Genomic DNA, 26,065 nt, shown 5'->3' with positions numbered 1-26,065 from the left:
CCAGGCCATACACATAACCACCTACTTTCCCAACTCTCAAAATAGGGGGGAAGAATTCTGCACTTGCTAGACATGCTCAAGATACTATCTGGACCATACTAAACCCTTCAGAAAAACAGACCAGCTGCTTGTCAGCTTTGCCCCAGGGGCAGAAGGGAAGCCCATTTCCAAGCAAACCATTTAACCATTTCCAAATGGATATCACACTGTATCCATTTCTGCTACAGACTTTATGGGACCCCCCCCCCAAGTCTATTTGTACCCATTACATAGGGCAGCCTTTACTTCCACAACATTCCTCAGTATCCATTTCTGTTACAGACTTTATGGGACCCCCCCCCCCAAGTCTATTTGTACCCATTACATAGGGCAGCCTTTACTTCCACAACATTCCTCAGAGGAGTCCCCACCAGGGACATATTAATGGCTGCCACCTGGATCTCTGTCCATACCTTTACAAATCATTACCACCTACCTCTTTTTTTCTAAGTCTAGGGCAAGGTTTGCCTGTGCAGTTCTGCAGGGCTTGCTGACCCATGGCTAGGGCTCTAACCTATCCTTCTACCCCTCTCCTCAACTTTGGGAATCCTCCCACAGGTGATGATTGCAACAGTGAAACATGAAGAACATAGTACAGTTGTTTACACTTACCATAAATGTAGATGTTCAAGTGTATTCACTGTTGCAGTACTGGTTTCCCTTCCTTCATCCCCCTTATATCCTCTTCCCCTAGGGGGACATAAGCTTCCCATGGTGGCTTTTAGCCACCAGGACCACTTTAACCTATTTTCTTGTGCTTCTGATGGGTTAGGGCATGAAACACTGATGTAATGATGTCGGCTCCCTTACTTTATAGCACTGATGACTTGACTTCAGACTACAGGTGACTGTAGCCGATGCAGAAAAACAATGACTCTGGTATTCGGACCGGCTGAGGGCTAGCACAACAGGGATAACCCATAGATGATGACTGCAACAGTGAATATACTCTTAACATCTACATTTATGGTAAGTGTACACAACTGTACTTTTCTCCTGTTCTGGCTGCCCTTCTAGATACTTTTAGCAGCATCTATATCCCCTGCCTCTCAGCCCCCTGTGCCTAAGAAGCCAGATGTATGTGCCCAAGGAGTGCACATTTCTTTATAAATGCCTTCTGCTGACCATTCAGCAGTGTCAGTCTTCTGTGACAAGCCATCCAAGTTACTGTCCTCTACCAAGCTGGTGCTATCTGATAAGGATAGTAGGGCTATAGAAAGGCTGGACAAAAAAAGTTTATACTGCTGCCACTTAATCCTTTAGGGCCATTATTTTGGCTCTCCTTTCTCGGGTTTCTAAGGTTTTCTGACCTTCCTGAGACTCTGAGGGGGACATCTTCAGCTCTTTCACTGCTAGGTTCTACTTATCAAGATGCCCGCCACTCAATCAAATGCAGTTGATGCTTCTGCCAGGGCTGCTGCTTCATCTTCAGGCTCTGCCTGATGACATTAAGGCCAAACTTTTGGATTCTCCTTTGGGATAATACAAATCATTTTGGTTGTGCTGCTCCTAAGCTTTTCATGTCTCTACAGGATAAGGTCAAAGCCTTGCAGGAGTGGAAACTTTTTGTTTTTCCTTTTTATAAAATTTCAGAGAAATTATTCTTACAAGTCTGCATTTGTCCATAGGCAATCTTGTCCTCCGATGGGCAAGAAGCATTGCAGGTGTGTGCCTCCTGCTAAGTCTACTCAGATTACTGCCACCCAGAAACCTGCTTTCCAGGTCAAGCTGGGTTCTACTTGATAATTTGCTTCTTCCTTCCCTTGGCCAGGTACTTTTTTCCCTCCATCTTTCCGTGTTTCTTCCAAATTAGCTTTGAATCACTCCATACTCTTGTATTCTGTCCATTGTCTGTCAGGGATAGTTTATGGTTGAGAAATCCCATCCTTCCTTTTCAGGCATTCCTCAGCCCCCTTGGGAACAGCTTTCTAATGTCCCATAGGTTCTTCACGCTCTCTTTTGGTTCAGGGTACCATTCAAACCATGCCTCTTGCCCAGGAAGGAAACTGAACTGGTTTTATTGCTAGATGTTTTTGGTCCCACAAAAGGTGGGCACGTGGAGACAAATTCAGATTTTTCCAGGCTGAACACCTTCCTCAAAATTCCTTCCTTACATATGCTATCCCTGTGGTAATTTCCTCCTCTTTTACTGCAGGCCTTTCTGGTATCTCTGGAACATGAGGATTCATATCTTTTCGTCTCTATCCATCCCATGTTCAGGAAATTTTTAAGATTCTTTTTGCCTTCCTTACATTTTTAGTTCTCTGCTTTGCCCTTTGGCCTGTCTACTGCCCCAAGGGTATTCACCAAATGTCTTGTCTTGTTCCTGTCATTGCTTTTTGCAGGGTTTGAAGAATTCAGATCTTTTGTTATATAGACTATCTGCTTATTCAAGATCCTTCCTGCTTCAGGATCTCAAGTTACAGAGCACAGGATTCACCATAAATTTCCAGAAGTCAGTTTTGACACCTTCTGGGATTATATTTTCCTCAGCTACAGGCTTCAGACTGTTCCCATGGTGGAATCTCTGCCTGCCTCCAAGGCTTTCTCTAATAATTGCCTTTTCCAATTCCCCCCTTCTCCTGGCATCCATCTCCACCAGGGAATGTCTCGGGGTTCTCTGGTTCATGGTTTCTACCATTCCCATGCTCCCTCTTGCCTGGCTTCATATGAGAAAGCTTCAGTGGCATCTCAAGCCAGTGTGACTCCAACATTACCACCCCTTAGACTTCCAGGTGTCTCTTTCCTGTCTCAGGTTCGAGCTTCAGTGGTGGCTCCATCAACTTTCACTCAACCTGGGGCTTCCTTTGCAAGCTCCAGATTCAACTCAGGAGCTCTTTTACAGATGCCTGACAGAGAGTGGGGTGCCTCCTATGGCCCCCTCAAGGCTCAGGGTCTCTGGCCTCCATATCAGAGGTCACATCACATCAATGTAAAGGAGGTGAGGGCTTTGTTTTTGAGTCTTCAGGTTTTCCCCTCCCACTTCAGAGACAATATAACAGTGATGTGGTATGTCATTAAGAAAGGGGGCACAAACCACCCCAGGAGTGAATTTGCTATTTCTCATCCATTGGTTCAGATTGCACTTGAAAATGGTCAGGGGAAAGGCTCTGTTTCATGTGAGTAGGAAGCTTATTCTAGAGGAGAGGCAATATCGGGACATCTCTCTATCCAGCATGATCTAATCATATCGGAGAAGTATATCCCAAACAGGAGGGGCCCCTGTGGTACTCCACTGGTGACTGGCATATTGCTGGATGTGGATTTCCCCACTCTAATATGCTTCCTGTCCGTGAGCCATTTGGCTATCCATCTGGTGACAGACGTTTATGCTCAGTTTTGTGATTTTCTGTAATAGAGTGGGCATTGTGTCGAATGCTTGGTACAGTATGTACTGTATTACCTTCATCCATGACCTTGGTGACTTTCTCAAAAAAGTCCACCAGATTGAACCAGCAAACATGCCCTTGATGAAGCTGAACTGCATTGGGTCTAGAGTTTGGAGACTTCCTATGTCATTGATCAGGTCCATGATTATCCTTTCCATAGCCTGGTATATGAGGCTAGTCAGACTTATGAGTCGGTAGTTTCTTGGTTCATAGGTTCATAGGTTGGTACTAGGCTATCAGCCCTAGGGCCTATACAAGCCTAGCCATAACAATTCCCTGGCTATTTCTTCCCACATTATTTACTTTCCTGGACCCCTGTCTAGCAGGGCGACTGACGTGATCCCTGGGGTGAATTTCCTTTCTCCCATCCAATCGTCAAGGTTCCTCTTGAAGAGGTCCAAAGAGGCACTCTGCTTGACATGTATGGGCAATCTATTCCAGAGTCTGGGGAGTCTCTGGGTCAGGAACCTATCCCTCCAGCATGTTTTGTTTATTGTGATGACAAGGTTTAGATCCCTGGAGCGTGTAGCTCTGAGGGATTTCTTTAAGTGTAGCATGTCCAACAGCTTTGAGTTTGATATGGCCTTGTATGTTAAGCAGAGATCGCCTCCGAGTAGACGATATGCGACAGAGTATAGCTGGAGTTTTTTAAGGCGGTCAGCGTAGGGCATCTGCTTTAGGCCTGTGATTCTTTTAGTGAGGTATTTCTGAGGCCTTTCCAGTTGTTGCAGATGTCTTGAGAGGTACATACCAAATGGGGCATTGTATTCTATAATGGGTCTAATGAGGGATGAGTACAGTGGGACAATTACCTCCTTTTTTCTGGATGAAAAGCCCTTCGTGATGAGGTGTGCCACATAGAAGGATTTCCTAACTGTTGTGGCGTTGTGGATCTGTTGATAATAACCCCTTGTGCAGGGGGATGACAGTTGCTGTTGTCTACTGTACTGTAACAAAGCCTGTCTGGAGACTGTAGTTAAAGGTCCAAGTGGATCTGCTAGGTTGTGTTTTAAGCTACATAATAGGCACACTCAGATTCTGTCATGGCCCATTGATGCCATGTTGCTAGCTTTAGAGAGTGCAGTGACTACCTGTTCTTTTGTGATAACAGGACAAGGAATGGTAAGGGGTATTTCTTGAGGAGTGATTAGGGAGTGAAATTCTGAGCTTAATTTATCAGCCAGCAGATTTAGTTCTTCTGACTGAGTACAGGTAGTGCCATCTACAGCCAACTCAATATATTGTTAAGCATTTCCCTTAAGATTTCAGACATAACTAACAAATGCTTCATGGTTACACTTTCCTTGGGAGGCTATTTTAGTCTTGTATTTAACTTTTGAAGACTTGACTAGTTCCCTGATTTGCCTGTTGATACTGCACCCTTCCACTTGCTTCTAGACAGACATTTGTTTCTTCTTTCTGATGTATAGTCAATTTATGCCATGCGGCCCACAAGGATGATTTTGTTTTTCCAGCTAGACCTGGGTTTAACTTGGTTAAGTACTGATATTTCTATGCAGTTGATTAAGTGGTTGTACAGGGCATTTGTGTATGCTTCTGCATAGGCCTCCATGTTTTTGGGTTAGGAGGAGCTTTAAAATTACCTATTCTATCACTTAATAGAAGTTAATTTGCCTTGGAAAAATTCTTTAAGGTTTTAGGGTTTGATGGAGGTTCTGCCGTTACATTTATTTCAAGTGGACCGATTTATGGTTAGATCTTACCAATGAGGACATTATGCTGGGGGGGTGTGCAATGCTCCCCATGTTTTTAAAGACTGTGTCAAGGATATTTGAGCCCCTAGTGTGAGAGCAGAGCATTTGGATTGACAATTTCCAGGAATCTTTGAGCCTGTATGTTAGTGGTTGTGTATGCTTCCTAGTTTAAGAAGGGATAGGTAAAATTGCCCATGAGTAGAATATTGGGCTGAATAGTAAATTATTCTCATAACTTCAGGTTTGAGGAGTGGTTTTCATGGTTCATGATTTGGGACCTGTAGCTAGCAATGATATGGTGTGGGATTTTTTATGTGGTCAGCTGGACATGGAGTAGTTCAAAACAAGTCATTTTGTTGACTAGTCTAGAGGTGTGAATGTTCATGTAAATGGAAACCTTTTTTGTTGCCTCCTTTTTCAGAGGATGGTCTTGAATGTCTGAAGGCACTGTAGCCTTGCACTGCTTGGGTGCTTTCTGCAGCCTTTAACCGTGTCTCTGTAACTGTACAGATGTCCGCATCCTCCAGGGTGAGGAGAACTTCCAGGGAGTGCAGTTTCTTAAGATGCCTAGCAATGAGTAGTAGTACCTTCAGCTTGGCATTTAGAAGAATTTATGTTGGTAGGTTTGACAATACCTAAAAAAATGCACTGTGGAGGTTGGAAATGCCTTGGCAAATATTTAAAAGCCTAGTCATGAGAGTTGAAGGCCATCTTATTTTCCTCTTGCTTGGAAAGTGGACATCCTATTTTTTCCTTGGAAGGGGATGATTCTGTAAGTCTTACACAAGATCAGATAGGACTCTACTAAACTCTTACTAGTGACTCCTTTTTTGGCCCAGACAGCACTGGTTTCCTCTTTCTCACTTGGCCAGGGGCAGCCGCCACAAGTTACCTCACTTTGTGGATCTTCTCAAACAACACAAGGGATCTTTTATCTATCCTTATTTGTCCACTCTTCAACTAATGCTGCAGGTGATAGGGTTTTCGTCCATTTCAGGCACTTTTTTCTGAGGATGTGCTTTGCTTTGGGTTCGGCAGCAGGCCAGGAAACCCACCACCAAGAAATCATATATGTCTAAATGGAAGCAATTTTCTATCTGGTGCCTCTCTCGCCATGAGGAGCCTCAATCTGTGCTGCTTTCTCTAGTTCGGTCTTGTGCAATATGCTGCATGCTGGTTTGGCATATTCTTCAGTTAAAACCCAGCTGGCAGCAGTTTCTGCTTGTCTGTCCTTGACACCTCCCCTGGTGTCCAGATTTAAGGTAAAGCAATTTCTTAAAGGTATCTTTCATATCAGGATTCCTAGGAAGCCAATTCCATCTTCATGTGGCCTTCATTTTGTATATGAAAATTTGACTCCTGCTCCTTTTGAGCCTGCTTCTTCAGCTTCCTTATAGCACTGTACATGGAAAACTACTATTCTTTTGGCTCACTTCAGCCAATAGGATGTCTCAGCTTCAGGCTGTCATGGCTATTCCTTCTCTCTTAGTTTTCCACAGAGACAAGGTGTCTCTTCATACTAATCTTTCTGTTATTTCCAAGGTGGTCAGTGAGTAGTCCCTTAACCAGTCTATTCATCTTCCTTTTATTTCCTTCTTTGCAGTCTGCCAGTGAGAAGGATCTTCACACCTTGGATTTGCATGGACTTCTCAGATGTTTGGATAAAAGTAATGTTGCTAGCAAATATGAGTAGCTTTTTGTTTTTCTTCCCAGGACCTTGGTTTGGCTGTTTCTAAGCAAACTGTCTCCTCCTAGATTTCTAAGGCCTTTTCTTTTTATTCTTTTCATGGAAAATGTATCCAGTAAAGGTACATTCTACTAGAGCAGTTGCTTCCTCTGGTGTTTTTTTCAAGAGTTTGGAGACCAGTTCCAACCTTGAGGTTGCTACTTGGTCTTTTGTACATTAAGCATTACAAATTGGTTGATTATTTCCAGGGCCATTGCAGGTTTTGCCAGGGCTGTCCTGCATGGGTTTCTAAAGGGTTCTTTTGTGGCTTCTTCCTCCCAGGCTTCCTCTTGAGCTCTTGCACTCTCCCTCACATAAAGAATACTGCAATAGTGAAATGGAAGGGCAGAGCACAGTTGTGTAAAACCTTGTAACAGTAGATGTCCTTCTTTTCACTGTTGCAGTATTTGCCCCCTCCCTCCTACTCCTTCAGTTTTGGCTCTTGCCCTGTAGTTTTTGTGCCATGCTGGCCAAGGAGTTCTTCCTTTTTTTTTTTTTCTCCTTATTGATGCACATGTTGTCCTTGTCCCTAATGTGCCTTCTGTATATCCTGGGGCTTTTTCAGCTCTGAGTGTGTGCACTGTATGTCACCCTTATGCCCTATGCCATGCCCAGGGAGCATACGTTTGGTGTACAACACCTAAATTTACTTAAGGCTTTGGTGTACTGGTCGGACTTGAGCTATCTTTGGCAGGGGATCCCATATGTAAAGAATACTGTAACGGTGATGGAAAGGACACCTGCTGTTATGGGAAGATTTTACAAACTGCACTATTTTCCTGAATGTCAGCACCTGCTACTATTTATTACTGTTAAATGTTTATCCATTGCTTTGGGTTCATTTTGATTGTTTAAATATAATTATTTCTGTTTTGCAATGTGTCTAAATAGATCCACACCTAATTTGATGTGTATTTTGCTTATTTCTTTAGACTGAAGGATCATGTTAAAACAGAAAAAAATGATATTGGAAATCTTACACTGCCTCGCAGTTTGAAAGTTGCTGGGTATATTGAGCATGTGACTGTTACGATAGGGAAGATACAGGTAGACTGTTCAGCAGTCATTTTTGGTAAGTATATGTATATATTTTCATTTTTTAATTTTTCTTGACATACTCTGAAGAAGTCAAGCCAAATGTTAAAAATAAAATGGACAAAACTGAATACAGAGACCATTAAAAAGAATATATGGAAATAGGAATGTGACTGGAGGTGAAGTGCTCAATTGGTATACTTGAGCTGCTAGTTTTGTCACATATAGATACATTAATCTATACCAACCATGATTGATTACAGAGAAATGCCTACAATCACTGCATGATGCACATTAGCTAGCGGAGCACAAGGCTGTTGAGTGGCCATGAGGAAAAATCCTGTAATATGACAATATTACATAGTGTTGGAGACAACTAGAGAAATTCTTATTAATTAATATGGATTAGATTCAGAGGCAAGATGAGCAATTTATAGAACTAGTTAATAGGCATAATCAAATAAACCATCTTCTCATAATCTGTTAACAGTGTTTGATATTTTTCACTGGCTAATATGGCTCTGTGCATCATAAGCAATGCCGGTATGTAGTACTAAATGCCGATGCACTTTAAATGAAGTCAGTGTTCTGTTCAGTTGTACTTGGTTCTCAAGAACAGAACTATAGTTGGATGTATAAGTTGGAGCAGGTTTCTTTTAATGAGTTGAGTGTAATACAAAAAAGAAGGCTGAGAGGATGGTCAGAACACATTTGCCCTTTGAAGAAAAGGACTTTGTGCACAGAGCATAGGCTGTGGGAAGGACCAGAGCCGTAGCTGACTCATCCATTGCCAGGTGCAAATCAACAATGAAGTGCTCCTCAGCTCTTCAAGTGTGAGAGAGAAAAAAAAGTAATTTGCTATTGATTGGCTTGATACAGTAATCAGCTTAAATTAGTTAAATCTATGCTTCCCTGCTCTTACATTGAAGAGTAAACAATCAAAAAAAAATAAAACACTTTATCAAGACAGTTGCTACATTTGTAGCACTGGGCTTATTCCAGACAGATTCACACCCCCCATCAGCTCTTACACTGAAGAGGGAAAAAAAACACTTTATTGTATCGAGCTGATTGCTACATTTGCAGTGATACATACACCTCCCACCCTCCAACTCTCTTTTTTTATATAGGTTCATAGATTATTACTAAGCTAATGAACACTAGGGCCCTTACAAGCCTAACTAAGCACTCCAAATCATTTGGGTCCTTAGTATCATCGACATCTATACTGGTGGGGGTGGGAGGTACTTTAGGGAGGAAACTAAGGATTTTTAGGAGTGTGTGTAAGGATAATACATTTCTTATTGATGGCCTGTGTCCATAAGGGCCAAACAAGGGGTAAATTTACAATTTCCCATCATCAAGGTTTCGTTTGAATAGGTTCAAAATTGAACTCTGTTTTACATGTTTAGGGAGCCTGTTCCATAGCGTGGGAATCCTTTGAGATATGTATGTTTCTCCAGCATGTTCTGTTTGTCACAACTGAAGTTCAGGTCCACGGATTTACTGTTTCTGGTGGTGGTTGTTTTCTGCATGTGCAACTGATCCATCAGAGTTGTGTCTGAGGAAGCCCTGTAAGCCAGGCAAAGATCCCTCTCAGCAGTCTGTAGGAGACTGAATGCCTAAAGACTCTGTCTCTGTAATCCGTGTAGGACAAGGTTATTCATGCCTGAATTCTTCTGATGAGAAACCTTTGTGGGCATTCCAACTGTTGCAGGTGTCTGGTTAGATATATGCCAAAGGGGGCATTGTATTCAATGATAGGTCTGCTAAAGACCAAATATAGTGGTACTATAACTTCCTTGGACCTGGATGCCTTACCCTTACTTAAAAGTTGCACAAGATCAAATGATTTTCTCACTATCTTAGCTACATGTTGGTCAAAGGCCATATTGCTGTCTACATATGTTTCCATATCCCTTAATACTGAGTCAACTCTTTGGGGTGTTTTAGAGATGAAGTAATTAACTTGGGTTCATAGTTTCACAAAGGGCATTATAATGCATTTTTTGCATGGAGTTTTAGACCACGGCTTTTGCATCAGTCATTTGTTGGTGTTAAACCATCTTGAAAGATGTTGTCTTGGGGGGGGGTGGGGATCTAACTCCCAGTTTTCAGTCATCTGCAAACTTGGTGAACCAGAGCCCATGAACATTAGCCCTAACTTCCGAGAAGTAGATCCCAAACAGGAGCGGGTGCAGCATGGAACCCTTGGGTATTTTGTGGTTGACTGGTCTCTTGGTGGAGGTGGTCTCACTGATCCTGAATTCTTGGGTCCTGTTGTGAGCTAGCCAGAAATTTACTGAGTTATGTCTAGCCCTGACAGCTTATCAATCATGCCTGAGTTGGGTATTGCATTGAATGCCTTGGCTAGGTCAAGATGCATAGTATGCACTGTTTTACCCTTGTCCATTGCCTTGGTGACCTTCTCAAAGAAGTCTGCTAGGGGAAGGAGGCATGGACCTTCCCTTAACGCAAAATTGGGGTAAGTCCAGTGTCTGTAGGTTGTCAGTGTTTTTTATCATTTCTATAACTAATTCCATAGCTTCACATATTAGGCTTGGTAGACTGATGGGTCTCTAGTTCCCTGAGTCAGTTGATGGTCCTCTTTTGTGGAGGAGAATGACTGTTGTGGTCCTCCATTCACGTGGAACATGGCCTGTTTCTTAGCTGTAGTCGCAGACTGCCTCAAGTGGTCCTAATGGGTTATGTTTTAGACTGTTCAGATGGTAATGAGGGATGTTGTCTTGACCCATGGAGGTGCTGTTCTTGGATTTAGTGAGTGCTGCCATCACCTGGTCCCTGCTAATAGTTGGGGGTAGTATATTAGAGGGGATCATACCTGGTTTAGCAGGGGAGGAGTGGAGGTGGTTTGAGCTGAATTTTTCAGCCAGTAGATTTGCTATGTTGCCATGATTGGTGAAGGTGGTACTGTTCGTCACCAGTTCGGCACACTGCTGTGTTTAACCTTTAAGGTTCTGGCCATAGCTGAAGAAAGCTTTGTGATTGTCCTTAGCCTGTGAACCTATCCTCACCTCATAAGTGATCTTGTTGGACTTAATTAGTCCTCTTAGCTTCTTGTTTAGTTCTATAAGATAGCACTTGTCTTTAAAGGAGTTGCTCTTCCTGACTTTGTCCATGTTGTTTCTTCTTTTATTGTATACCTTGTTTAGTTGAGGATTCCACACCAGTGGGATTTATTAGTATTTGTTTTGTGTTTCAAAAAAATGCTACTGAGGACTGGAAGGATGGCTGTGCAAGAGAGAGAGCTTATGTGACAACTTAAATTATGTGCTACTCTCCCCCTAGGGCTTAATGAATATTTTCTATAGCACCAGTTTTATTTTGTTTATCTGCATTTGTTGAAGTAAAGTACATATTATTCACAGAGTGATAAGTAGACGTACGATATTACATGTATATGTGTTTTTACATCCTGTATATTTAAACATTTTAAATGATGATTCAAAGTTTTAATTATCCAATGGAAAATGCTGGAAGGATAGTATAAAATAATTGATAATTGGTTTCATTGTTATTCTTTTGAGGACTCCTTAGAGAGCCGAAAGTGCTCAATCTTGTTATTAAAATCCTTGAGTTTACCATTTTGGATCCTTAGTGGTGTTTTTTCTGCATAGTTCTTGGTTTAAACTAATTATGCTGCACCATTTCTACAGTTTAGTGTTTATTTTGTGTTTACTACTTGTAGGTGTGGCAGCCTCTAAGCAACCATTCAAGTGTATGTATAGAGAGACTGTCAAAATTTAAGGCTTCCCCTAACCTTGAGACCACAGTTACCTATGTAGAATTATTCAGACTGTCACTTGATATGATAAAGTTTGCCTCAGAATATTTTTCTGGGTTGATTTTTACTTCAAAGGAGACTGTTTTGTCATCTGACCCTCACTAGTAAGGATGTGACGTGGTGGGGGGAACAATGCTCTTACATGTTGGTGAGTACTAGATCCATTATGTTTGATGATCTGGTTGGAGTGCACACTACCTGTTCCAATGTGTTTGTGTTTAAGTCCAGGAAGCGCATTGTACCTGTGAGTCTGAGGCAGTGTAAGTTTCCTAGTATATAGAGGGGTAGTTAGTCACCTGTGAATAGGGCATTTGGTTGGACGGTGAGTACATCTAGTTGCTTTAGATAAGAGCTGTGAGACTCTAGAGGTGTAAATGATGACCTGTAGCTAGCCATGATATGTAAGGGACCTTATCTGTGGTGACTTGCATGTAAATGAGCTCAAGGGTATTCTGTTTAGCCAACCTAGAGATATGTTTGTTGCTAATGTAGATGGGAGACAACTCCACCTTTGACCACAGTTTGTACTGCTGTTTGTCTAAATGTGTGGAAGGATATGTAGCCTTGCACTGCTGGAGTACTTTCTGTGGCTGTAAACAAAGCCTTTGTCATGACACAGATTTATACATTCTCCAGAGTGAAGACTGCTTGAAGGTTGTGGAGTTTGTTTAGGCTCCTAGCATTGAGCAATAGCACCTAAAGTTTGCTTGGAGAATTTTTCACCATGTTGGTAGTTTTGTCTTTTTGGCATTGCCTAAAATGGCTTTAAGGGGTTCAATAAAGCTTTAAAGAATATACGGAAGCTTAGGTGGGGATAGATGCAGCCCATCCTTATCAAAGAAACATGGTCTGTTGACCATGTCCTCCCATGCTGACAATATAGGATCCCCCTGAAGTGACACCAGAAACCTAAGCTAGTTATTAAAACCAATAATTGTGTTCATACTGTGGTTTCATCTTTGGTGAAGGTAGAATGCTGCTCACTGCAAGGCACACACCTGTCTGTGATGTATATTATGAGATCCGTTATGTCTCTTCATATAGTTCAGTGAGGTACAATTTCAGGATAAACTAAATCCCTAAATGTGAGCAAATACCTATTTGTACCTTACACCTCCTTACTCTCCCTTTTCACTCACTTCATTACTTCTATCAGTTTCTGTCCCCTGGCTTTCTCTCTAAATATACTATAAGCCTGCTTTTCTCTAACTTTGTATTGCAATTCCAGTGTGTATTGTACTAACTTACCTTTAATTTCTCTCTAAACTGGCAAACATTTCTCTAATTATTAAATCATTATCATATAACTTGTATGCATTCTTAATCGATGTTTTCATATTATGTATAATTATTTAAACTCATTATTTTTAAAGGCTGTAACATTGTTTGTGAAAAAGTTATTTTTTTTCCTGTCAGTCAGTTGTTCACATAATCACCTAGCAACCAGGAACATTTGAATGACATCACCTACTGTTCAGCTGATTCTCTACAGACAGTTTGTGTTTTAGAATCTCCCTCACAAACATGCAATTAGAAATTAATCAAAACACTGACTGATTCTTTAAATATTTTGTATAAGCAGGGAGATGTGCAACATTTTAAAAACTTATTTGCATTTTCACATTTTAAAAACTTATTTGCATTTTCACAATTAGACATACGGGCATACAAATATAAGTTAATCTGAGAATATACACAAATCTTCTGCCAGACATGCTAACATAGATGACCGTGTTTTATTTTCTTCATTGTTCATAAAATGTTTTGTAATATTTCGGAGACTTTCCCCCTCTGATGAAAATGGGCTCCTACCCATTCATATTTTCCTGGTAATCAAATGTCAATAAGTAAATAAATTTACACCCACATGGATTATGATAGAATCGTGTTGGTACCTGGGGTGCAGTGACTTTAGTGCAAGCATGATTTTGTGGATCCTGGCTCCAGATAGACTGCTAACCATTATCTTCTGCATGTCTAACCTGTTCAGTGGGGCATCTTTGTGTCACATAAGAGTCCCCAAGGACAGGAGTATTAGGTAAAGTATATGGTAGCTATATGGACCTTGCTGTTGAGGGACCATTGGGTGTAGGCTTATGTGAGATGTTTGCTGCTGCTTTTGGTTTGTGTTTTAGTGACTGCTGAGGAGTAGTGTCATCGTTAGGTGGCTTTGGAGGTCTTTGAGATTTCAGAAGGTTTGTCTTATGTTGAAGTGATTAAAAGGACCTGTGTATGTGTAGTGAGAGATGTGTGTGAGGGGTGTAGTATAGTATTCCTGACAATTTCATTTGTATACCAGATTTTTTCTTCCAAGGAAGTTTACATCTCTCGCATACCATGCTATTTTCTTTAATGATTTACTGGTTGTCTGATAACATCAGAAAATTATTTAATTCCCTTAGGATGCCCAAATCTACCAAGTGGGCCACAGACATTTGAAAATTGCATATCTGTAGTGTTTGGCCCTGTAATAGGGTGTGCTGTGTAGGATTAAAGATGGAGTTTAACAAGGGTCACCTAGGGCAGTCTCTGGGTTGAAGGACAAAATGTTTTATAGTGCTAGGATATGATCTCGCTATTCCATATTATACACAGTTTAACAGATTTCAGCTCTAATCCTAACTTCACAGGTAAATTTTACTGAGTAGGCATGTGCTACTGGATCTACTTCAGATTATCAAAGTTTTACAGCTTTGAAAGTCATATGGCTGAGACTATATGATCGAAGTTGCAAAACTTTTAACACCTGAAATAAAAATGAAAAACAAAACTTTCTTGGACATTTTTACAGGGGGGCAAGTCACCCTGCACCCCCTACACCCCCTACTATTTAAATATACCAACTCCGAGATTGGACTACAGTGAGGAAAAGGGAAAATTTCCCATTCCACACTGTTTGGAGATCTCCGTTCAGAACGTTCGAAGTATTAAAACTTTGACCATATGTTCTCGGCTATATGAAATTTTAGAATGACGATCATCTGAATGGAACCTGTGCTACTACATAGGGCAGTAGTAATTACCGCCGCTTGGTTTGCAGTTCCATGAAAACTTGCCTGATTTATAGCAGAGAGAATAAGCTTAAAGTTAAGAACTTCAGCAGTCTGCTTACGGCAGATACCCAGCCCTGTTTTTCCATTGTAAAAAAAATTATATATATATATATATATATATATATATATATATATAAAATTTTTCTGTGAACTTTAGCAAATCTGATGTATGCTTGTTGCAGCTTAGCACACAGGAAACTCTGTCCTTCTATATCACTGTTGCAGTCTTCTTAACAGAAGGGATCTCCTGCCCAGGGCAGCCCAACACTTAAGCCGGTATACCAAAGAGTAATAATTTTGTATGAGTCTTACGTCACATAAGTTCCCCACACATAACATAAGTGTAAAAGAGATGTACAGACACAGCTACCCAAAACTTCTTTGCTGCCAGTTCTAATGCCATTATTGCTAGTTGGCCTGAAAGCCCTGTTGCTGTGCTGGATACGTAGCCACCAGATAAGTGCCCTGTTGGTATTTGTATTTTTTATTTTTCCTTTTCTTTGTCTTGTATTTCATTTTGCTACCTAGAGTTCCTGTCATCCAAGAAAGGAGAATGTCAGTGTGGTTGACATATTCCCTATAAAGGCTGTCACAAACGATGCCTTTTTGTTTGGGTGCTTCCCATAACCATACCTCTTGTAGTATCTGTAAGTGCCTGAGACGCTCAGAATCCTTTTGTCTTTCCTGGCCATTTATCTTGAAAACAGATGGCTTAAACAATTAGTCCAGGGAGCCATGGCAGAATCCTTTAACCCCAACATTACTCCCACTAGGTAAAAAGAAGACCAAGAAGTCTAAGCCAGATTCTTTAGCTGTCCAGCCTCCACCAGATGTCCCTCCTAGAAACAGGAAATAGCTCTGTAGATCATTTGGCATCCACATTGGATTCCGCTGTTGCAACCCCCATTGAAGACTGGCATGGATCTGTCTTTTTGCATGTCCTCTAAGGCTTTATCGGCATTTTCTCCGATCATTGAGGGGGAACCTCAGTTGATTATTTGAGGGTCCTAGAGGGATTCTGCAGATATTGGTCTGGGAGGAGATTCCAGGTTCTCTTATTAAATCTCACTAAGGATCAGAACCTCCGATATTTGGGGATGATGTCTCTTCAAAGAAAAGACAAAAAATGAAGCATGTTTCTGTCCATCCTAAAGATCTTCAAAGGGAATGGTAAGATTTTACTCGGAGCTTGTTTTCTGCCTTGTTGGCCCTGAAGCCTCCTCAAGGGGTTTTGATACTTGCTCTCCTCCATTGACCTCTACACCTAAATGGCTTAGTGAATTGGATTCCTCGGATGAGGATTCAGTGTCTGATGAGGGGTCTTTGTCCTATTCTTCACAGATGCCTTTCCCTTTGGCTTATGGCTCTGATGGGGAGTGATCTGTTGTCCCTGAGTTTCCGTTTGAGTTTTCCTTTGGGCACACATTTTCTAGAATGCTGGAATATTTTAAGTGGGAGTCTTCTCAACTGTCTAATATTCCGAGAATATATTATGAGTTGCTTCAGGTGGATAGTCCTAAACCATCAGCAGTTTCTCCAGTGTTGGCTGCCTTGTTAGACACTTTTATTGCTGCTTCCAGGTCTCCTGGTTCTCTGCCTTCTGCTCATAAGAAACCCGATAGGTTCTATAAGCTTCCTGAGGATTGTCATTAAAATGTCCTTCTGCTGATCCTGCTATGGTCACTCTCTACAGACAAATCTTCTAAGCTCTTGCCCTATTACAAACTTTTGCCTTCTAAGGATGGCAGGGCAATGGAGAGGATTGGTAAGAAAGTTTAAACTGTTGCTACTGTGGTCTTCATGGCTGTTAATTACCAGACCCAAATGACCAGGTATGCTCCAGCCTTTGTTGCTCAGGCTTGTCAAGTTATTTCTGACCTCTCTGATTCTGAAGGCAAATCATCTGCCTTATCTTTTTTAGGTTCTGCTTCTCAAGTGGCTTCCCACTCCAAGTGTAGCTATGGTGCTGCTGACACACCTATTCTAGGGCTTTGGGGTCTATCATGAAGCATTATTCTTGACTTTGCCTTCAGTCTGTGTGTGAAGACATTAAGGCCAAGTTGTTGGATGATTCTTTGGACAATAAACATCTTTTTGGGACTGCTGCTATTAACCTGTTTAAGTCCCTTCAAGAGAAAGGCAAAGCCTTACTGGATCTTAAGCATATTTTTGTTTCTCCTATCCCAAATTTCCAAAGGAGTTTTCCTTCTAGATCTGCTTTTATTCCTAGGCAACCCCACCAGGCCTACAAGGACAGGAAGGGTGGTTGGCGGACCTCTTTGCTAAGGCTTCTCAGATTTCTGTGGCCCAGAATCCTCCTTTATCTAATAAGCCTGTTTCTCTTTAACAATTAGCCCCCCTTCTCTTAGACACTTTCCTTTGTCCCTTCTGCTTTCCCTTTGTCTTCCAAATTGGCATCTCAACACTTCAGACTCTTGTGTTCTTTTTGTCATCTGTCAAGGTTACTCCATAGTATGGAAGTCCCTCCCCCCTTTTTCAGGGATTCCTAAACCTCCTCTAGACCAATTTCTTCATTGAATGGTTCTTACTTGGATCACCATGAACCCAAGAAGCAATCTGTCCCCCCTTCCCAAGTGTGAAGGGGTTTTATTTCAGGATGTTCCTGGTTCCTCAAAAGTAGAGCACTTGGAGACCTATTTTGGATCTCTCCCTGCTCAACACCTTTCTCAAGGTCCCTTCTTTTTGGATGCTTACTCTTCAGACTGTGTTTCCTCTCTTACTGCCTCAGACTTTTCTGGTGTCTTTGGATCTGAAAGATGCTTACCGTCATAGGATCATAAGAAGTTACTAGGCTATTTGCCCTGAGGCCCTTATAAAGCCTAGCCAAGAGTTTAGCCAAGTCAGCACTCAAAGCCCCCTGTCCAGCAGGGACATGGGTATATTTTCTGCTTCCCATCCAGTTATCCAGCTTGCACTTGAATAGGGATAATGAGGTACTCTGCTTGATATGGAGAGGGAGTCTGTCCCACAGATGGGGGAGTTTCTGAGACATAAATCTGTCCTGCCAACAAATCCTATTGATGTCCCAGACCAGGTTGAGGTCGCGCGTGCATTTTACTCTGGTGGAGTTTGACTTGCGGATATGCAGAAATCCCATCAAGGCGGGGTCTGAGATTGCTTTGTATGCCAGACAGAGGTCACCTCTGAGAAGTCTGTATATAACTGAGTAGAGGGACAGGGCTTTTGTAGGGTAGTTGTTTGAGGCCCTGGATTCTTCTGTTGAGGAACCTCTGTAGTCTCTCCAGCTGCTGCATGTGTTTTTTGTGGGACACATGCTGAAGGGGGCATTGTACTCAATTACTGGCCTTGTAAGGGAACCTTGTCCCTGGATAAGATGCCCTTACTTATGAGGTGGGCCATGTAGAAAGCTTTCCATACAACAGAAGCAACATGGTGGTCAAAAGTTAGGTTGCTTTCAACCTGGGTGCCCAAATCCCTGATGACCGATTGCATGCTTAGGATGTTATTAATGTGATAATATGTGGGGATGTCACTCTCTCCCCAAAAGGGATGATGCATTTTTTGGCATTCAGCCTTTGAGGCCATGTTTCTGGCACCAGTCATTTGTTTGGGTGAGACCCTCTTGGAGGACGTCCACATCATATCCCCCTTTTCAGAAAAGTTTTTACATTTCTCTGCGTCTTCCTTTCATTTTCTGTTTTGTGCTTTGCCCTTTGGCCTTTACTTCCCCAAGGGTATTCACAAAATGCACAGCTTCTGTGATTGTTTTCTGCAGGCTCCAAGGCATTCAGATTTTTCCTTATCTAGAGGACCTGTTGCTTTAGGTGCCTTCTCCCAGTTGCCTGTTAACAAGATCTGGTGTTCACCATCTCTCTTCTTCAAAGTATGGGTTTCTGTATCAACTTGCAAAAGTCCATCTAACTCCCTCTTAGGTTTATGTGTATCTGGTATGCAGGATTCAGACAGTGCCAGTGTTGGCCTCTCTCCCATCTCCAAAAGTTTTGTCATTGACCGCCTTCTTTCAGTTTCTTCTTTCTCCGACTGCCATGCCAGCCAGGGAGTTTCTTTGGGCCCTGGGATTCATGGCCTCTTCTATTCCAGTGCTCCCTCTTGCCAGACTGCATGTGCAGAAGCTTCAATGGTACATCGTCAGTTTGGCTGCAGCATTGTCACCCACTGGATTTCAGTGTACCTCTCATGCCTTGTCTAAAGAAGTAATTTGAGTGGTGGATTCAACAGTTTGGTGTCAACCCAGCCCTAATGTTGCAGCCTTCCAGTCACTTCTCAGGAACTGTTCACCAATGTCTCAGATGTGGAGTGAGGGTAGTCTTTTGGTCACCTGAAAGTTCAGGGTCTCTAGCCCCCCCCCATCAGAAGTCAGACCATATCAACGTCAGATGAAAGTTTGAGTCTGGCCCTTCAAGTTAGACCCCTTGAAAATGTACACACAGTATGACAATGATGTGGTACAACAACAAGCAGGGAGGCACAAAATCTTACCTGCCCTGTGGGATGGCTCTTCATGCTTGGGAGATGGCTGTTGCTGTCAGTTAACTCTTCAAGCAGTATACATTCCTACAGAGCTCAATCCAGTGGCAGACTCTCTCTGTGCAGATCCACAACACAGGCTCACAAATGGATGCTTCACAGAGATGTCGTTCTGGACATTGTCCATCGGTGGGTTATTCCTCAGGTAGATCTTTTTGCCTCCCCTCTGAACAGGCAGCTTCGTCTCTTTCTTCCAAAGTGCCATGCCATCTGGTGTGGAAGACTGACACCCTCTCTCTTCCTCGGAAAGGGATGTTTCTTTGCTTTCCCTCCTCTTCCTCTGCTTCCAAGAGTTATGCAGAAGATTCATCTGGACTCAACATAAATCTTGCTAGTGAGTCCTTTTCAGCCAAGACATCTGTCCAGGGGCAAGCGCCACAAGTTAACTCATTGGTTGGGACTTCTTACACAGGACAAGGGATCTGTCATCCATCCTCACTTGCCCCTGTTCAGCTGACACTGTGAGTGATAGGAGTTTGATCCCTTTCAGGCATCTCTTTTCTGAGGAAGGGCTTAGGGTTTTACAAGAAGCAAGGAAACCTTCAACCGAAAACCGAAAAATCCTATGTCCACATGGAAAAAAAATTTTGTCTAGTGCCAGGCTCATAAGCAGGACCCTTTTTCAGTGGGGGTCTCTCTAGTCTTGTCTTATTTGAATGAGGTGCTCCAGTGTGGCTTGGCCTATTCTGTGAATGTTCATTTGTTAGCCACTTCTGCTCGTCTGCCTTTGAATCCTCTTTTGGCTTCTCATTTTGAGGTCAAACAATTTCTTAAAGGCATCCTACATATTAAGCCTCCAAGGAAACCTATTTCTTCTTCTTGGGATCTTAATTCCATTTTGGAAAAATTGACTTGTGTTCCTTTGGAGCCTGCAGATTCTGCTTCTTTGCAACTTTGTACCTGAAAGCCTGTTTTGTTACTGGCTCTTATTTCTGCTTGATGGATTTCTTAGCTACAGGACCTTATGGGCATTCCTTATTTTAGTTTTTTTTCACACGGACAGAGCATCCTGTGTACTAATCCTCCTTTTATGCCTAAGGTAGTAAATGAGTTGTCCTTGAATCTAGTCGGTACGACTCCCTTCTTTTCCTTCTCAGTCTGCTAGAGAGGGTCCTGCATACCTTGGATTTGCACAGACTACTCTGGTACTGTTTGGATAAAGCTAAGGCTATTCATAATTCTGATCAGCGTTTTGTTTCCTTTCATCCCAGGATATTGGGTTTGGCTGTTTGTAAGCAAACCATCTCCTGGATATCTAACACAATTTTCTTTTGTTCTTTCATACCAAATCTCTGCTTCAGTTGGCTGTTTCTTTTTCTGGTGCATTCTTTCAGGGGTTGGACATCAATTCACCAAGAACTGTAGATGTCCTTCTCTTCCTGGTGCAGTATTTATTCCCTCCCTCTAACCCCCCTTTTGTTTGTTCTGTTTTTGTTTTTAGTTTCTCTTCTGACTGGGGATTCCCTTTTTTCTTCTGCATATTTTCCTTCAGGATGTGCATGGACTCCTTTGTCCTATGGAGACTCTTTTGTTCTGGGGCAATTCGGTTCTGGATAGCTGTATCTGTACATTCCTTTTATGTACTACTTTACATGCGCGGAACATAGATGTGATGTATGGCACATAAAATATTAGGCTTTGGTATACTGGCAGAGTATCAAGCTGTCCTGAGCTGCAGGTCCCTTCTGTTTAGAATACTGCAACAGTGAAGAGGAGGACATCTACTGTTATGGTAAGATTTTACACAGCTGTACTTTTCTCCAGATTATGCCCTCTAATATTTTGCTGACTGTACAACTGCCCCTTTCACCCCACCCTTGATACACTACTGGGAGCGATGATCAACCACAGTGAAGACCTTGAAAAAGAAATTGTAATTTGTTCCTGACAGACTAATCAGAGGGAAAGGGAGGTACTAAGAGACTGTTTTCCAGCAATCTAGGACCAAGTTGCTGTACATTTAGCTAAGCCACAAAACCTTGCTTTTATTTGCAAGGACCTGCCTTATCTTCATTTGTATATTATAAACTTCATTTTTTTTCATAAAGACTGATTTTAATCCTATGCATGCATGCATGCATGCATATGTATGCGTAAGTGTATTATCATGTTGGGAGGTTTTAAATGAAAACTGTAGTTAGTTTTAAGGGAGAATGTATCTGTGATGGAGAGTCTAAGATTCTTTTTCCCTGATGATGCAGTTGAACCCAAAGTACAAAATGTTTAGGGAGCCTTCATAGACTGAGAGAGAACTCTCTTAACTGGAAGGTATTTCTAAAAGCTGTGTGGGAGGAATTGTCTCCCTGTGTTTGACAGACTGAACTCCTTTGTGAGAAAACTGAATCACACATGTGACAAATTCTGCTGAGAGCCAGATGAACAAGAAAGAACTGTCTTTCTATAAGTACTGAACTGATTTTGGAAAGTGTGTGTCAGAAAGCACCAACCTGCACTATGAAAGTTTGTTCATTTAATACTTGGATTGTTTGCATCTCCTAAGAATTTGTTCAGAAGATGTATTATATCCTGGTTTGTTTTTCTCCTTAGAATAAAGAGAAGCATATTTTGTTGTCCCTGTAAATAAACCAATCTATAAAACTTGGTTCTAGATTATCTACTGCATGCTGAATAAAGTTGCTACTACATACATATATAAATAGATATACTTTATATTATAGATATAAATTTATATCTCTGTATAGATAGAGATGTATAGATCTCTCTAGACACACACGTGTGTGTGTGTGTATGTATGTGTATTTGTGTGTGTGTGTGTGTGTGTGTATATATATATATATATATATATATATATATATATATATATATATATATATATATATATGGGTGTACTACTTCTGATTGAAAGTACACTTTTGCAAATGACAGCCAGCTCCACTTTAGCGAAACTGCACTTAAATGAAACGCGCTTTCACAAACAACACATTATTGAAAAACGAAAACAAAACAAATACTGCACACACATTGTTGTAGGGGAGTAAGACCCCCTGCACCCCCCACTACTTATATATATACTAACTCTGAGATCGCAATGCAGTGGGGAAAGGGGTATATTTCCTTATCCTTGCTGTATAGCAATCTATAACCAGTTTTCTCAACTGTAAAGGTTCCCTCCCATTACAAACCTCAACAGCAAGTAAAGCTCATTGCACCTGAACTACAACAGGATCTCAGAACTACCAACCATTCTTTGTTAAAGTGTTGTTCGTGAAAGTGTGTTTTTGTTTAAGTGCACTTTTGCTAAAGTGGAGTCTCCTGTCATTTGAAAAAGTGTACTTTAGATCCGAAGCATAGACCAATATACATTGTGTGTGTCTACACGTATATATAGATCTAGCTATAGATTATATATATATATATATATATATATATATATATATATATATATATATAAATAAAAATGTAAATGTTCGTTTGTTCAAAATCTTAAATCTCTGAAAGTTCTTCATTGATTGCTTTGAAATTTTCACACAATGTTGCATTCGAATACGCGCGTGTTTTTATATACCTACTATGGATTCTATATATTTGTATACAAATATGCAATTTTATATGTTTTTGTTATAACTTTCTTACTTCTTTTTCAGTGCAATCGATCTGCTTTAGTTCATCCAAGTAATGCCTCGCAGAAGATCAAACTTAGGTTGTCGTACTCTCAGAGCGGAAGCAGTGCGACAAGTAATTGCAAATCAAACTGAGGAAGAACGGGCATCAGCGAACGAGCAAAACAGACAAAGAATGGCTCAAATGCGTGCCGAGGAAGCAGCAGAGTGACGTGCAGCCAGACTTGAGGATGCACGGTTGCGAGCACGGCGATCGCGTTCTGCAGCTTCAGATCTGCTTCGTTCTCCTCGATTGACACCAGTGGATGAAATAAATGCTTGCCTGAAATACTCTACTTTGTGGCGACACGTAAAGCCATTAAAATTAACTACAAATATGCGTGTCCAGCTGCAAAATGATCGATCAGCTGAGATATTCTCACATCAATTGCTGGAAATTGGGAACGGAAAGGTGCCGGTTGATCTGACCTCAGGACGAATTTCATTCCCTCATAACTTCTGCAATTTAGTGACGTCAAAAGAAAAATTGGTTGAAAAAGTATTTCCCAATATTCAAACCAATTATAAGAATCACGACTGGCTGATTGAACGAGCTATTCTTGCAGCCAAGAACAAAGACGTCTACGAACTTAACAATATTATTCAGTCTAACATTCAAAGTGAGGCAGTCACATACAAGTCCGTCGACACTGTTGTGGAAGCAGATGAAGTGGTTAATTATCCAACAGAATTTTTGAATTCACTCTATCTGCCAGGGATGCCACCGCACGTACTGCAATTGAAAATCAGCGTGCCAATTATCATGTTGCGAAATATCAACCAGCCAAAGCTTTGCAAGGGCACGCGGCTTGCAGTAAAAAAATTAATGAGCAACGTCATAGAAGCAACAATCTTGACAGGACCTTTCAAAGGTGAAGATGTCCTCATTCCTCGCATTCCTATGATTCCAACGGATATGCCATTTCAATTTAAGAGATTGCAATTCCCAATTCAATTGGTGTTTGAAATCACCATCAACAAAGCTCAGGGCCAATATTTAGAATTGTGCGGTTTAGATCTACACACAGATTGCTTCTCACATGGACAATTATATGTTGCGTGTTCTAGAGTGGCAAACCAGACAATCTCTATATCAGCACAGACAATAGAACAACAAAAATATTGTATACCCACAAACATTGTGAAATTAAACATATTAGAAACTTGCACTTTCTCTTTTCTTTCTTTTCCATTTAACCAGACAGAGCCACAGCAACGCGTGGCCAGGTATAGCTAGTATATATATAATCTTCATCTATGTAGATGCATATAGGTTCATGGGTAGGTACTAGGCTAACGGCCGTAGGGCCTATATAAGCCCAGCCAAAAAGGTACCCTGGCTTTTGCCACCCAAGAAAATTATTTTCCTGTGCCACTGTCGAGCAGAGCCACAGAAGTGATTCCCGACATGAATTTCCTATTTCCCAACCAATCATCAAGATTTGTCTTGAAGACTACTAATGAGGAGCTTTGTTTGATATAGATAGGTAGTTTATTCCAGAGTATGGGAAGCCTCTGGGACAGGAATCTATCCCTCTGGCATGTTCTGTTTATTGTGGTGACAAGGTTTAGGTCTCTTGAGCGTGTAGCTTGGAGGGATTGGGACTTCTTTAAGTGGAGCATGTCCAACAGCTCTGGGTTTGACATAGCTTTGTATGTTAGGCAGAGATCACCTCTGAGTAGGCGATATGCGACGGAGTAAAGCTGGAGTTTTTTAAGACTGCATAGGGCATCTGTTTGAGGCCAGTAATCCTCTTTGTGAGGTATTTCTGCAGCCTTTCCAGTTGTTGTAGATGTCTTGTGAGGTACAGACCAAAAGGGGCATTCTATAATAGGTCTAATGAGTGATGAGTAGAGGGGAACATGACCTCCTTTTTTTTTTTTTTTCCTGGATGAGAAACCTTTTGTGATGAGGTGTGCCATGTAGAAGGATTTCCTGACTACTGTGGCTATGTGATTATCAAAGGAGAGACTACTGTCCACCTGTGTCTCTAGGTCTTTTATCACACTTTCGGTGTTAAGCATACTACCACCTATGCTGTAGTTCATGGGTAAAGAGTTTTTACCAAAGGGGATGACAATGCACTTTTTGGCATTGAGCTTGAGGCCATGGCTTTGACGCCAGGCATCTGTCTCAGTGAGGCCCTTTTTTAGGATGTCCACATTGTTAGGAGTTTCAATTTATGGCTCCCAGTTTGCAGTCATCTGCGAACTTCATTGGCCAAAAACCTTCTGTATTAGCCTGTACTTCAGAGAAGTAGATACCAAACAGGAGTGGACCCAGGACTGAACCCTGTGGTACTCCACTTGTCACTGGTTTGAAGTCGGATTTGGAGTCTGCTACTTTCACAGTGTGGGTTCTGTCAGTGAGCCAGTTGGCAACCCATTTGTGACAGGGATTTATACCTAGTTTAGTGAGTTTATCTATAATTCCAGAGTGGGGGATGGTGTTGAAAGCCTTGGTAAGATCTAGATAGGCTGTGTGAACCATCTTACCCTCATCTACGGCTTTGGTGACTGCTTCAAGGAAGTCTATCAGATTTAGGAGACGTGATCTGCCTTTTAAAAACCCGAACTGGGTGGCGTCCAGAGTTAGGAGATTACCAATGTCTTTGTTTAGAAGTTCCATGATACGTTCCATGGCCTTGCAGACCAGGCTCGTCAAGCTAATGGGGCGGTAGTTCCCAGGGTCTGTGGTAGCTCGTCCCTTGTGGAGTGGGATAACAGTCACTGTGTGCCATTCAGCAGGCATAAAGCCTGAGCTGAGGTTATGATTGAACATAATACTTAGGTGGGGTGCCAGTTCATTCTGTAGTTTGTGTAGAAATTAGCTTGGGATGTTGTCAGGTCCCATGGATGCTGTGTTCTTGGCTTTGGAGAGTGTATTTTTTTACCTGTGCAGCTGTGATTACAGGAACTTTGCATTCTTTTGGTATAGAGATGGGCTCTTTAGGAGGTGAGAGGGGGGTAAAGTTAGCACTGAACCTATCTGACAGGTATCTGACAGGATGTTAGCAATATCAGTTGGGTCTGTATATATAGTGCCATTGTGCTGTAACTCGGAGCAGATCTTGAGTGTTGCCATTGAGATTCTTGACATAGCTATAGAATGCTTTGTGGTTGTCTTTAGAATCGGTGGCGATTTTGTTTTCG

At 41.6% G+C, this 26,065-nt stretch overlaps 1 protein-coding gene across 1 annotated transcript in view; it reads left to right on the top strand.

Moving 5' to 3' along the window:
- The window catches only part of NRIP3 (nuclear receptor interacting protein 3), a 251,519-nt gene that overhangs the window by 178,914 nt on the left and 46,540 nt on the right, over nucleotides 1-26,065 (top strand). Inside the window, exon 4 of the mRNA XM_044059765.1 lies at nucleotides 7,802-7,941. Within this exon, the coding sequence (XP_043915700.1) occupies nucleotides 7,802-7,941 (140 nt within the window). The remainder of the gene's footprint in view (nucleotides 1-7,801; nucleotides 7,942-26,065) is intronic.

This window comes from Protopterus annectens, chromosome 17.part0 (assembly GCF_019279795.1).
Source record: "Protopterus annectens isolate FY-2018-M chromosome 17.part0, PAN1.0, whole genome shotgun sequence".
NCBI classification, from domain to species: domain Eukaryota; kingdom Metazoa; phylum Chordata; order Ceratodontiformes; family Protopteridae; genus Protopterus; species Protopterus annectens.
Note: the sequence above shows the minus strand (reverse complement) of the source record. Positions and strands in the feature narration are given on the sequence as shown.